This window comes from Cicer arietinum, chromosome 6 (genome assembly GCF_000331145.2).
Source record: "Cicer arietinum cultivar CDC Frontier isolate Library 1 chromosome 6, Cicar.CDCFrontier_v2.0, whole genome shotgun sequence".
NCBI lineage: Eukaryota > Viridiplantae > Streptophyta > Magnoliopsida > Fabales > Fabaceae > Cicer > Cicer arietinum.
In genome coordinates this window covers 37688127-37702605 of record NC_021165.2, presented here as the reverse complement: position 1 = coordinate 37702605, position 14479 = coordinate 37688127, and the positions used below count along the sequence as shown (strand labels likewise).

Genomic DNA, 14479 nt, shown 5'->3' with positions numbered 1-14479 from the left:
AAATGTAATTAGTGCTTCAGTTTTTTTTTAATGTGTGCTTCTATTTAATTGTAATGCTTCAAGTTTTTGTAATGTATGCGTAACTTTTTTTTATACACCCTTTTAAATTTATTTGATTTCTTTATTTATAACTTATAATGTATTTTAATTTTTTTCTTTCTTATACATACTTTTAAATGTATTATATGCATGCTTAAGTTTTTGTTGACGCATGTTTCTCTAATATATACTTATGTTTATTATATGCTTTTTCTTTTTCTTAATAGACTCTTGAATTATATAGACTCTTGAATTATATGCTTTCTCTAATATAGACTCTTGAATTATATACTTATGTTTATTATATGCTTTCTCTAATATAGACTCTTGAATTATATAGTCACTTACATAAGAATTAAACTCCCTTATAGGTTAAATTAAAGTCCCTTAAATATTCATAACTCCCCTTAAATATTCAATTACAACCACTTAAATAATAGAGTAAAACAATCCTTGGATGTTAAATTACATTCATTTAAAATTTAATACACCCCCATAAAATTTTATTACAACCCTTTAAAAGTCAATGAACTTAAAATAAATAATCCCATATGGTTGGTATTTGGTTATTAAGGCTCCTTCATGATTTCAGTGATGAACCAACCTAGTCAAAATTTACCAACTCCAAATATCAACACTACTGAAGCTGGTGCAGGAGCAACAACATTAGTTGTTGGACCTGATTTGGCTAACAATCAAGTTAAAAAGAAGAGAAAAGCTAATGCAAGTGGTCCTAGGCAATCCTCTAAATGCTGGGAACACTTTAACAAAATTAATTCTAGTGAAGAGGAGATACAATCTGCCGCATGTAAATACTGCCACAAAATATACTTGTGTGACTCTCGAACTCATGGCACCTCTAACCTCAACTACCTAAATACTGCCACAAAATATACTTGTGTGACTCTCGAACTCATGGCACCTCTAACCTCAACTACCACCTTACTAGATGTGCCAAAAAACCTTTGATTGTATCTGATGACCCCACCCAAACTATTCTTACATTTCCTAATTTAGAAAGATCTGGTTTGGTTTCAACAAGTAGTAAATTAAACCTTCAAGCTTGTCGTAGGGCATTGTCTATTTTTGTGATTTTGGATGAACAACCATTCAAAGCTGTGGAAGGTGAAGGATTTAAGTTTATGTTGAGAACATTGTTGGTACATATTTAATGCTATGAATTGGTTTCTTTGGTATGATTTTGAAATGGTTTGATATGCTCAAGTTACAATTGTATGAATTGTCAATTATGCCAAAAAGGGGGAGATTGTTGGATTTGGATCCTTTGATTCCTAATTTTGACATAATTCACAATTCAACAATATTCATGCTTAATATGATAAATCTAATATTTCAATTGAGCAAAATTTCAGGAACCATAATCCAATCCTACACACTTGGATCAAATTGCTTGGAACATGTAAGACCCGTAATTTTAAAGTACCCTTTTATGTATTTTTGGTATATTTTGGATTTTGGCTCGGAGGCTTTTAAGCCAAAGTTAATAATATTTTGGAGTTTTATAATCAAAAAGATATTTCGATGCCAATTAGAATTTCCCGTCGATAAATAAATTGAATTTAACTGCGGTAAATACTTTACGGTTAATTTAAGGCGTTTCGGGTGAAACGGTAATTTAATAAATATCTAGATTTTGAGATATTTGTTAAGTTATATTTATTTTTTATATATGTTTGCTTGGAGGGAAAAAGAAAGGAAAACTAGAAGGAAGGAAAAGGAAAAGAAAATAGTATATAAAGGAAGGAAGGAAAAAGGAAGAAAGGAAAAACAAAGGAAAGAAATTGAAAGGAGAGAAAATAGAATTTTCCATCTCCTTCCTCAGTCACGCAAGAAAAAACCAAATTTCCATCCTCCTCCATTTTTCGTTTTCGTTGCTTCCTTTCCTTCAAAACTAGTGACCCAAGGTTGGGTGAGGGTTAGATCAAGGTTTTCGTAACTCCACTCTTCCTCTTTGATTCGAAAACGAAGAAAAACGGTTTTGAGATCCAAACACAAACCCCTCCGTTTCTCCTAGATCCAAACCTCTTTTCTCGAAGAGATAGAAGGGAAAGTTGCTCACCTCCGTGCTACGGTGCTAGTGCACTAACTTGGAAGCGGCGTTGCGAGCGGAGATTTTACCGGAATTTCTCGCGGAACCGGAAACTCTCGATAAAGCTAACTTTGAGGTAAGGGCTCCTTCCAAACTTCTAGTTTGCATTAGGGACTTATCTGTGGTTGTGTGGGAAGGAATTTGTTAGGGCTTAATGTATCGATTTGGGGAAAAACCAAACTAGTGCGTTATGGGTAAAAACCTTAGAGTTAGGTTTTGTTTATAGTGATGAATGTTTCGTGGTAAATGAATTTGAATGTCATTGTGTATGATTATGGGTAAATGAAACTTGATGTTTGTTAATTGGTGTGGTTGTTGTGAATTATGGTTTGAATGTGAAAGTATGTTTGAATTTGTTTCTGTGGAATTTGAAAACCATTAGAGTTAAACGAGTATTAAAAATGGGGAATCTTTTAATACCTCGGTTTACTTAATGTGTATTTGAGGAAAATGTTTAAGTTAACTGGGCGTTGAGAATGGGGAATCTCTTAATGTCTCGGTTACTTAACTATCGTTTTTGAAAATCGTTTCGGTAAATGAGTATTAAGAATGGGGAATCTCTTAATGACTCGTTTACTGCATGTTTTGCGAGAAAATCGTTTAAGTCAAAAGTATATTAAGAATGGGGAATCTCTTAATATGACTGTTTGCTTAACGTTTTGTTTTGAAAATCATTAAGTTAAATCGGTATTAAGAACGGGGAATCTCTTAATGACTTATTTAATTAATGTTGTTTGAAAGTCGTTTAAGTTAAATGGGTATTAAAAATGGGGAATCTTTTAATATCTGCATTTGCTTAACGATTGTTGTGAATGGAGTCTGTGTATGCTCATGCATTTCATTTGGTAAATTGTGTCGACCCGTGATAGGTGACACCTTGGTAAACTGTACTGACCCGTGATAGGTTGTACGTTTACGATTTACTATTTAGTAATTCGTGTTGACCCGTGATAGGTGACACCATGGTAACTGTACTGACCCGTGATAGGTGGTACGTTTACGATTTACTTTTTGGTAAATCGTGTTGACCCGTGATAGGTGACACCTCGGTAAACTGTACTGACCCGTGATAGGTGGTACGTTTACGATTTACGTTTTTGGTGAATTGTGCTGACCCGTGATAGGTGGCACCTAGGTAAACAGTACTGGTCTGTGATAGGCGGTACGTTTACGATTCCCGCTTTTTCTTTTAGTAAATCGTGTTGACCCGTGATAGGTGACACCTCGGTAAACTGTACTGACCCGTGATAGGTGGTACGTTTATGATTTACGCATTTTAGTAAATCGTGCTGACCCGTGATAGGTGGCACCTCGGTAATTGGTACTTTGGCCTGCGATAGGCGGTACGATTATGATTTACGGCCCTTCGAGGAGGGTTTTGGTTTGGAATTCCGAGTCCATGCATTTTGGCATATACGCATTGCATTAGGGTGCTTGGCACGCGAGTCGTGGTTGATTTGAGTTTTATGATTAAGTGATTTGAATTTGAGTCGTTGTGGTAATTGCGTTGAAAATGCTAAGTGTTATGTGTTGATTGTTGTGTGTAAGTATGATGGTTATCGAGATCCCAATTGCCGTGGTAATCGCGTAGGAATTGCTAAGTGTTAGGTTGTGAACTTGATTAGGAATGACTTGGGTTAATTCATGAATTTTTGGAAAAATGATCAGGGAAATCGATTTCCCAATCGATTGGATGGAAGTCAGGGACTTGGCCAAATGGACAAAATCGATTAGCCAATCGATTTTGTAATCAGTTTTCGAAAATCCTTTACGAAATCGATTGCCCAATCGATTGGGCCTAAGTCAGGGACTCATCCATATTCGACCAAATCGATTTGGAAATCGATTGGCTTAAAACCTGGGGGCTCAGTACCCACTCAATCGATTGCCAAATCGATTGATTCAGCCCAGGATTCTGTTTTCATTAAAAACCTTTACCCCAATCGATTTCCCAATCGATTGGCTCAGTGAAAATCCTCAGTTTGAGTTAGATGATTGATTACTCATTAACTTATCCATGTCTTGACTTGTTGTGGGTTAATTAGGAGATTGAGAACCTCATTTTACGCTCATTTTAATTGGTAAGGTATTGTATGAACTTTAGCATATTGAAAATCCTGTTAAGGTGCATGCTTAGTTGAAAAGTTGTTTTGAGCATTTAAAAACTTAATTGCTATGTGTTAACTGTTATTTTCTGGTTGGTGACCCTTTACAATTATTGTGGAAATCTGGGCTTTGCCCTCAGATGAGAGTCAGGACGGTCCTACCGGTTCGTACCCTACGGACGGGAATGGAGATGGGAACGCGTGATTGCAGTTACTTTAGGAGGATCTCACGGGGCACGTGGAGATACTCAGGGTGTATAGCTTTTTGGTAGGATGATCAGATTAGGATGATGTATAGGGACTAGGTGTCCTCCTTTTTGGATTGGGGTATTTTTAGTTTGGAAAACTGTATTTATACTAATATTGTCAGTTTGACTTCTTATTCGAATGGGTTCCATGTACCATTTGATGTTGTGTAAATGTTTTGGATTTATAATTAGAGAAACTTTTCCGCTGTTTGTAAATTTTAATGACTCGATTATTTATCCAAAGGCATTTCATGATTTAATTCCCTGTTGGTTTTTAATTACTTTAAAAAAAAAAAAAATATACCCTCGCTTTGAAAAACGGGGTGTTACATCTAGCATTAGAAATGCTATTAGATATGTAAAATCTTCACCTCATAGGGCTGCCAAGTTTAGGGAATGTGTTCAGTTAGCTGGAATATCTTGTAAAAAATTGCTATCTCTTGATGTTTCAACTCGTTGGAATTCAACCTACTTGATGCTTGAGGGTGCGGAGAAGTTTCAAGTAGCTTTTGGGAAGCTTGAGGTTGAGGAGTCAAGTTATAAGGATTTCTTTGGAGAAGCTAGTCCCCCAACTAGTTATGATTGGGATATAGCTAGGGCGTTTGCAACTTTTTTGAAGTTATTTTATGAGGCAACTAGAGTGTTTTCCTCCTCACAGCATGAGAGTATACATGCAGCTTTTCACCAATTGTCTACAATCTATTGTGAGCTGCAAAATGCCTCTTTGAATTTGAACACACCATTTTGTCAAGTGTGGCAGAGGATATGTTAGCAAAATATGATAAGTATTGGGGTAATATTGCAAACATTAATAAGTTGCTATATTTTGGGGTAATTTTTGATCCACGGTATAAGTTGAAATATGTTGAGTGGTGCTTTCAAGATATGTATGCAACTAAATCAGAGGTGGCTATTGAATTGATCACATTAATTAAAGAAGATCTAACTAAAATGTACAAATGGTATAAAAAAGTCCATGACAAAAAAAATAATTTACCACAACCAACTCCCATGGCTGTTGACAGTGCTTCCCATGATGAAACCTCTATTGTTGCTGCCCATAATTCAAAAATGGCCAGAGCACAAGCTTTTGAAGACCATTTGAAAGAGAAAGACTTAATTGACCAACAAAATGAGCTTGAGGGATATTATTCTAGTAAGTGTGTGAAGATGAGTGAAAAATTTGACATTCTTGCTTGGTGGAAATATAATGCAACTCAGTACCCAATCTTATCTCTTATAGTCAAAGATAATTTGGCTATACCGGTGTCTACAGTTGCTTCTGAAAGTGCTTTTAGTACTGGTGGGAGAGTAATTGAAACCTTTAGAAGCTCTTTAAAGACAGAAATGGCTGAAGCATTAATTTGCACTCAGAATTGGCTAAAACTTTCACTCACTTGTTTCAAAGACTTAAATCTTAGTGAAGATGTTGATATTTCTGAAGAAATTATTAAAGGTAAAATTATGTATGTATCTTTTAACTGTTTGAACTTTCTAATATATTTATATTTTCATAATATAGTTTAATGTTTATTATTTTGTTAATTATTTCAGAGTTTCAAGGAATGACAGTTGGAAAGGCAAATACTGCAGGTGGCTCATCATCACAACCACCTAGTTGTGGTTGAATAAAATTATTGTATGTAATATTCCTTTTTATTGTTACTAATTTGAAATGATTGTGTCAATATTGTGTTAGTACTAACTAATTTTGCCAAACTTTTCAGATTTAGACTTTTTTGAATTTTTTGAAGTCACACAATCTTAAGGCAAATACTGACTTGGCTCTATGACAATATCAACACAAGGTTTTTGGGATTTGTATAAACTGTTGTTATGCCTGGTAAGTTATTATTGTTATATCTTATTGTTATTTTAATTGCCAAAAATTGTTAGTAACCAAAATTGTAAGTAGCTACAACACAACTGTTACTCTGTTAGCAATCTAAATTGCATGTTATAGATGTATGTTAGCATATATTAGCATTTCTATGATAAGCAAGTACATAAGATTAATTTGTTATTCTTATATAATTACCCTTTTATTTTCCAACAGCTGGTGCATTAGATTCTGAGACTGATTTTGATGCAAGTCATAGAAAAACAAGTGTTTTATCATATGTATGTTACCTTTTATCTTAAGTCCATTGTGAACTATTAGAATTTTATTTTTAATAAAATTAAAGTACTGAGTATGAATATTGATTCTGTAGGTTGCAGGAGTTCTTGCATATTGTTTGGTGTTAAATCTTTATTTAACATTAGCTAAGTTAGTAGCAACAATTTATATTATCGTGAACAACATATATTGGTATGTCAACCTGATTTCTTAGTTTGATCTTATTGTTGATTCAAAATGAATGATCTAATAATGTTGATTGCATTATTTTTTATTCAAACTAGGTTGCTATCAAGTCTGGAATTTTTTTATCTTCATTGCAAACAGGTATTGAATTATTTTTTTCTATGGTACACATCAACAACATATTTTTACATTGGTTATTGGATACTAATTTTTGCTCTAATTTTTTAGGTTGGCAATGGGAACAAATTGGAAATATATATTGATAATTGTATTGTCATAGAGTCAATTAAAACTATCAATAATTTCCAAGAAGTGTGTATTAATATTAGACTTTAGTGTTATGTGAATGTAGTTGAAAAACTAAGTTGTTATAATCTATTGTTGAATAACTAGGTTGTGACAATCTGTTGTTGAAAAATTGGGTTGTGATAATATGTTGTTGAAAAACTAGGCGATAATCTGTTGTTGAAAAACTAGGCTGTGATAATCTGTTGTTGAAAAACTAAGTTGTTATAATCTGTTGCTGTGAAAAACTAAGCTGATATGTGAATGTATTAATATTAATATTATGTGAATGTACTTGAGTTGTTGAAAATTCAGCTGTTATAATCTGTTGGATTTGAAAAACAATGATTGTGTTAAACTTTTAGCTGTAATATGTTGGATTTGAAAAACAAGGATTGCGGAAAACTTTTAGTTGTAAGCTGTTGTATTTGTATATTATGTGAATGTAGTTGTAAACTGAGTATTTGTAGTTGTAAGTTGTTCCATTATAGGAATATAATTGTATGTTATGTGAAAGTTAGTAGCCCAGTTTAAAAAAAAAAATGAGTGCAAATTTAATCTTTAAATGGCTCAAAAGTGGTCTTATATTGGATAATAAACTACTACTTTGCTAAGAAATAAAAAAAAAAATAGTTATTTTGATAAATATGTCATTGGGTCAAAAAAAATTGAATGGCCCAAAAAAATTTGAATGGCCCAAACAATGATTCAACCCGGATGTAACCACCCGATTAACCCGCAATCCGTTTAACCCGCAACCCGGATACCCGATTTTTATATTGAGCGAAAATGGGCTTGTAATATTCAACCGCGGATTGGGCCGATTGGTGTTTTTAGGCCCGAAACCGCCCTACCCGGCCCGTTGTCCAGCCCTAGTATGAACTATTGTCTGCCTAGAACCCTGTGTCAGACTTCCTTAAGTAGCTAGAAGTTAGTGTATTTTGGAATTCCGTTTCTTCTCTCTAAGTTTGGTTCATCCAGAAAATTTTATGGATTCAAGAAATCCAACATCATCTTAAATTGAATGGCTTTTTTATTGATATACCATGAAAAAAAATATTAAATACTAAACTACTACTAATTTCAAATTAAATACTAAACTATCATCTTTTTTCTACTTTTTAAAATTACTCTTAGAAGTCGGTCTTGGCTCCTACAATTTCTCAACTGAATTTTTTTTTTTAAGGAAGGAAGAGAAATCGGATTCATGTACACCTTTTTCTCAAAGTAATTTTTGTTTTTTTTAATTATTAAATTTATTTTATCATTTATAAAATTATTTTTATTAGTGGTACTATTTAGTAGGCACATATGTAGGGAATTTGATCAATTAATAAAGACACATTCATCCATTTTTATTAGTGGTACTATTTAGTAGGCACATATATATATAGGGAATTTGATCAATTAATAAAGACACATTCTGATAAATAATGCAACACATTATTTTTTGTTAACATCTATCTTAATAATAAATATATATTTTATTAATCAATAATTGTTATTTTAATTAAATAATTAATTTAAGTTTCATTAATTATTAATTTAATTAATTATTATTTTAATAAAAGAATTAATTTAAGTTTTATTAATTATTTAATTAAGTAATTATTATTTTAATTAAATAAATAAATACAATGTTAATTTTATATTTTATAATTATTAAATAAAATTAATTAAATGGAGTTCATAAAATAACAATATTTAATTTAATATTATAATTAAACATACAAATACCAAATGAGTGAAAAAAATAGACACAAATTTTATTACAATGTTTTTATTACATTAATCTCCTATATGGTGTCCAGTTCCACATCGTGGTGGTCGACGAATACGACATGGACGACGTGGAGGTGAGTTTTCTTCGTCAACTGGGACATATGTCTCCTGAACATTTTCACTTAGTAGGTCGACATGCATCGAAGAAGTATGATCTACTTGATTAGGGAATGATGGAACGCCAAATGAGTACATGTTATTAATATAATGAGCAGCCGATTCAGGCGTACCTAGGTCTGCACCAAATAAGTTATTCACAAAATCTTGATCACTTGAATGTAGAGATTGTCGGTGATCATCTTGTTGAGTTGACATGAATTGAAATGATTGTCATGGTGGTTCAAATTGTTGTTGTGTTGGGGGTGAAAGAAAATGAATGACGATGTGGTTCTAGCGCTTCATTTTCAATAGTAACATGGGGAGTCAGTAGGCGAGATCTATTACGTCTTTGTCGGTGTGATGGTTGAGTTGGCTCTGCTGCAACACCACATCGTGGGTCCCGTAGTAGGTGCAGAGCTGATAGATACAAATTGGAATTGTGTCTAAACCACACCATATACTCCTCTGTTGGTATTGGGTGTCCATGTATAGGTTGACCGGTAAGACAATGACTTCGACGTTCGTTCCAAAATTGAACCCATGAAGGATGTTTGTCTTTCCAGTTTTCCATATGATTCCCTCTCATATCTTGACAGTGAAGTGTATCAATATTTTCAGGTTCATCTGGTATTTCCTGCAAAAGTCCAAACTGCAGTTTGACTCTATCTGTTTGATGTTATTCAACAGTTGAGAAACAAATCAATGTGGTTTTGGCCGTCCATATCATTGAATCCTGATATGCTTGTTGTGGTATGACATTTTCAAGACCCCTGTAAGGCATCCATATGAACTAGAGAAAAAAAGACATATTAGTAAAGCAACACAATTATAATAAGTATAAATTTTGTTGAACAATGATTTTTTAAACTTGATAATATTGCATGTGATCAATGTTTGATCTATAACTGACAAGATCCCCATATGGAGTTCCAGAATGGATTAGTCCCCTGCCAATCCATCTAGTAAAAGAATATAAAACTATTATACGTAATTTATTGGACTAATATGAAAAATGTTTTACCGTTTTGCTAGTGGAAATGATATCTCTCTAGTGCAATGAGGGGCAATGAATGACATGCGATACCATACCCAAGATTGAAGGAGCAATGTACATTCACCCGTACATGCATAAGACGGTGCAGTTGCACGACACATTTGTTTGTATAAGTTTGCCAAACAGGCTAAACCCCAACTATATAGTCGAACTCGTTGAATATGTTTCAATAGGGGGAGATACATCAAATGAACTCTATTGCTAGATTTGTTAGGAATTACAAAACCCCCCAATCAAGCGTAATAGGTACGCTCTACAATGTTGTTGTACTTGCTCTGCGGTTGCATTATTCGGAACATGAGCAAATGTGTCTATCAACCATTTCAGTTTGACGAATTGGCCCACCAATTGATTTTGTGGAGGAATGACACCCAAAAGTTGTTGGCATTCTTCATCCCAATCTAAAACGCCACCTCCAGTTACTGGTCTTCCGTTGATAGGCAGACCCAGTTGTAATGCAACATCTTCAAGAGTTATTGTACACTCTCTTATTGTAAGCTGAAATATGTGTGTTTCTGTTCTCCAACGTTCTACCATTGCGGTCACCAAAGATGGGTCCATGTTACAAGATCCCAATTTTGCAACGGTCAAAAACCCAGCTTCCTCCAAGTAGGGAACTATCATTTCATTTGGTTCCTCCATTCTAAAGTGGTGGTGACATTCAATCAAGTTCTACATTTTAAATAAATTTAATATTAGAGTTATGAAAATGACAATTAAAAACATGTATACATAAGATGATTACAATCACTTACCATCTCAACGATATCTCTAAACCCGCAAAGATACTGATTTCTTAAAAGAACCATGGAGCTTGTATGTTGTGAATGTGAGAGCTTTAAAGTGTGTGTGAATAATAATATGAACATAATGACCATTTATAAAACTATTGCAATCTTATCCAAAATCAGAACCAGCATATCAGTGGAGGATTGGGGGATTACACTGACGTCATCATACCAGATTACGCTGACGTCATCATACACGTAAGCATTATCCTATCCAAAATCGAAACCAGCCAATCAGTGGAGGATTGGGGGATTACGCTGACGTCATCGTACCAGATTACGCTGACGTCATCGTACACGTAAGCATTATCATATCCAAAATCGAAACCAGCCAATCAGTGGACGATTGGGGGATTACGCTAACATCATCGTACACGTAAGCATTATTCTATCCAAAATCAGAACCAGCCAATCAGTTGAGGATTGGGGGATTACGCTGACGTCATCGCACCAGATTACGCTGACGTCATCGTACACGTAAGCATTTTCCTATCCAAAATCGAAACCAACCAATCAGTGGAGGATTGGGGGATTACGTTGACGTCATCGTACCAGATTACACTGACGTCATCGTACACGTAAGCATTATCCTATCCAAAATTGGAACCAGTCAATCAATGGAGGATTGAGGGATTACGCTGACGTCATCGTACCAGATTACGCTAACGTCATCGTACATGTAAGCATTATCCTATCCAAAATCGAAACCAGTCAATCAGTGGAGGATTGGGGGATTGCGTTGACGTCATCGCACCAGATTACGCTGACGTCATCGTACACGTAAGCATTATCCTAGCCAAAATTGAAACCAGTCAATCAGTGGAGGATTGGGGGATTACGCTGACATCATCGTACCAGATTATGCTGACGTCATCATACACGTAAGCATTATCCTATCCAAAATTAGAACCAGCCAATCAGTGGAGGATTGGGGGATTACGCTGACATCATCGTACCAGATTACACTGACGTCATCGTACGAGATTGCGCTGACATCATCTTACACGTAAGCATTATCCTATCCAAAAATCGGAACCAGCCAATCAGTGGAGGATTGGGGGATTACGCTAACATCATTGGGATGTTATCCAACATAATATAAATATGTAATGTCGTTCACTTATTCAATACACTAACAAATATCATTCTAAACACTTACTCATACATACCTTTTACCTATAATTGCTCCATTAGAGTTTTTTGTCCTAGTATATTACAATGGACATGTTGAGAGGACAAACATAGAAGGTGTTGTCTTTGCATGCGCAAATACATCGTTGGTAAAAGTGAACAAAAATATCAAACTTGATGGACTTATCAAATGTATCCAAACAAAGATTCAATCAGACAACTCATAGAGGGTGGTCGATGTTATTTACCGTTACCCTATAACTCTTGCGCCAGGACATGTTCGATATGAATCGTTAAATATTTTAGGAGATGATGATGTGCATATGATGTTTGACATGTTCATAGCAAGTAAGTGCCTTGGTATTTCAACAATTGAAGTTTATGCACGGTTAGTAGATGATCCAAGAGACAACACACAAGTAAGTTTACCCTCTTCATATCCCAACTCCATTCCATCTTCATACCCTTTTATTGAAACAAAAATCCACCTTCAGTCCATACCCTCATCGTCAGAGTACCCATCAACATCCACCCATGATATTGATCTTAACACAATGTACGATGGTCCTATTAGTGTTGTGGCTGGTGTCCACAATGAAGAAGTCGGTGATTTTAGTGAGAATGAGGATGACATTCTTGCTGAAGTTGTTGTCGATGACGATGACGACGACGATGATGATGATCAAGAACCCGTAGTAGAATGTCCATCTACTACAATTTTTTTCTCTGACCCCCTCACATTTTGCAACGTTACCTCTGACAACATGAATTACGTTGACTATGAATTTCTCAACTCTATGTCCAAAAACCAATCTTACCTTGTTCCAAATCCTGATAATCTTCAAGTGGGGATGACATTTCCCTCAAAAGCTGTGGCAATGCAGTGTGTAAAAGAATATCATATGCACAATTCTACGAGCTTCGTCGTTGCGCATTCTGTTAGCACTAGATGGATTGTCCATTGTAAAAATAAAAATTGTATGTGGAGGTGTAGAATATTCAATGGAAAGAAATCAAACATCTGGAAGATCACAAAACTAGAAGGGCCACACACATGCTCATCAACAATGGTTTCACAAGATCACCAACAACTCTCTTCGACTGTTATTTGTGAAAGCATCTTACAAATGGTAACATCGGATCCCACAATATCAGTTTCAGTATTGATTGCACATATACGATCTCGGTACACATATACCACTACTTATAGAAAGACATGGATTGCAAAACAAAAGGCCATTGAGAGAATATACGACAATTGGGAGGAATCATATAAACAGCTTCCAAGGTGGATTCTTGCTTTCAAACACTATCTTCCAGGCACTGTTACCGATATTGAAGTGGGACCCTTTATTGAAGATGGCCAACGAGTTCCTAGCAAAGATGTCTTTCATCGCCTCTTTTGGAGTTTCCAACCATGTATCAAAGGGTTTGATCATTGTAAACCAGTTGTTTTAGTTGATGGAACATGGTTATATGGGAAGTATTGTGGGACCTTACTAATGGCAATCGCTCAGGATGGTGATGATCATACCATTCCTATAGCATACGCCATTGTTGAGGGTGAAACATCAGATGCTTGGTTTTTCTTCCTCAGTCGTCTACGAATGTTTGTCACACCTCAACCCAACCTCTGTTTGATTTCAGATAGACATGAGTCGATTAAAAGTGTTGTTAGGCGTGTAAACAACAATTGGCATCATGTCTTTTGCGTTCGACATATATCACAAAACTTCATGAGGACCTTCAAAAATGGGCTAATGAAAAATATTGTAACAACATGGGTTAGTATTTTATATATATATATATACCTCACACATATTTCTTTCTTTATATTTTTGTTCTCAAATTGTCTATAACAACATCAACTTTTCTTCATTCAGGATACGCTATGACTCAACCAGGCATCACATACTTTAGAAGAAAAATCAGTGATTGGAGTCAAGATGCATTGAAATGGCTCGACGATATTCCAAAGGAACAATGGCTACAAGCATATGATGAAGGTAGACGTTGGGGACACATGACAAATAACCTTTCTGAGTGCATGAACAATGTATTAAAGGGGACACGCAATCTTTCAATCAGTTCTTTGGTGCAAGCAACATACTACAGAGTGACTGCAAAATTTGAAGAAAGAGGGACACATGCCCAAGCAATGATGACATCAGGTTTGGTTTACTCAAATACAATCATTCAAAATCTTAACAAGGAACGAGCAATGTCAAATTCCCATGAAGTTGTTATTCACAATCGACCCCATAGTATATTTACAGTTAAGGAGTTGGTTCGTCCACCAAGCGGTCGTCCTGTAGGGACATTCAAGGTAGACCTCGACAAAAGATGGTGTGATTGTGGTGAATTTCAAGCATTACACTATCCATGTTCACATGTCATTGTCGCTTGTTCGTTTATTCACTGTGACTACATGATGTATGTGTCTTATAAATATACATTGCAATGTATCTTTGACGTTTACAAGGAAGAGTTCCCAACAATTCCTCTTCAATCATATTGGCCAGAATACAATTGA

General features: G+C 35.0%; 1 protein-coding gene across 1 annotated transcript; it reads left to right on the top strand.

Annotated features, from left to right (window-relative positions):
• Window positions 1-12281: 12281 nt before the first annotated feature.
• On the top strand, window positions 12282-14479 carry LOC101513301 (uncharacterized). The gene is made up of 2 exons (XM_004506458.1): window positions 12282-13734; window positions 13830-14479. The coding sequence occupies exons 1-2, from the start codon at window positions 12282-12284 to the stop codon at window positions 14477-14479; spliced, it is 2103 nt and encodes a 700-aa protein (XP_004506515.1).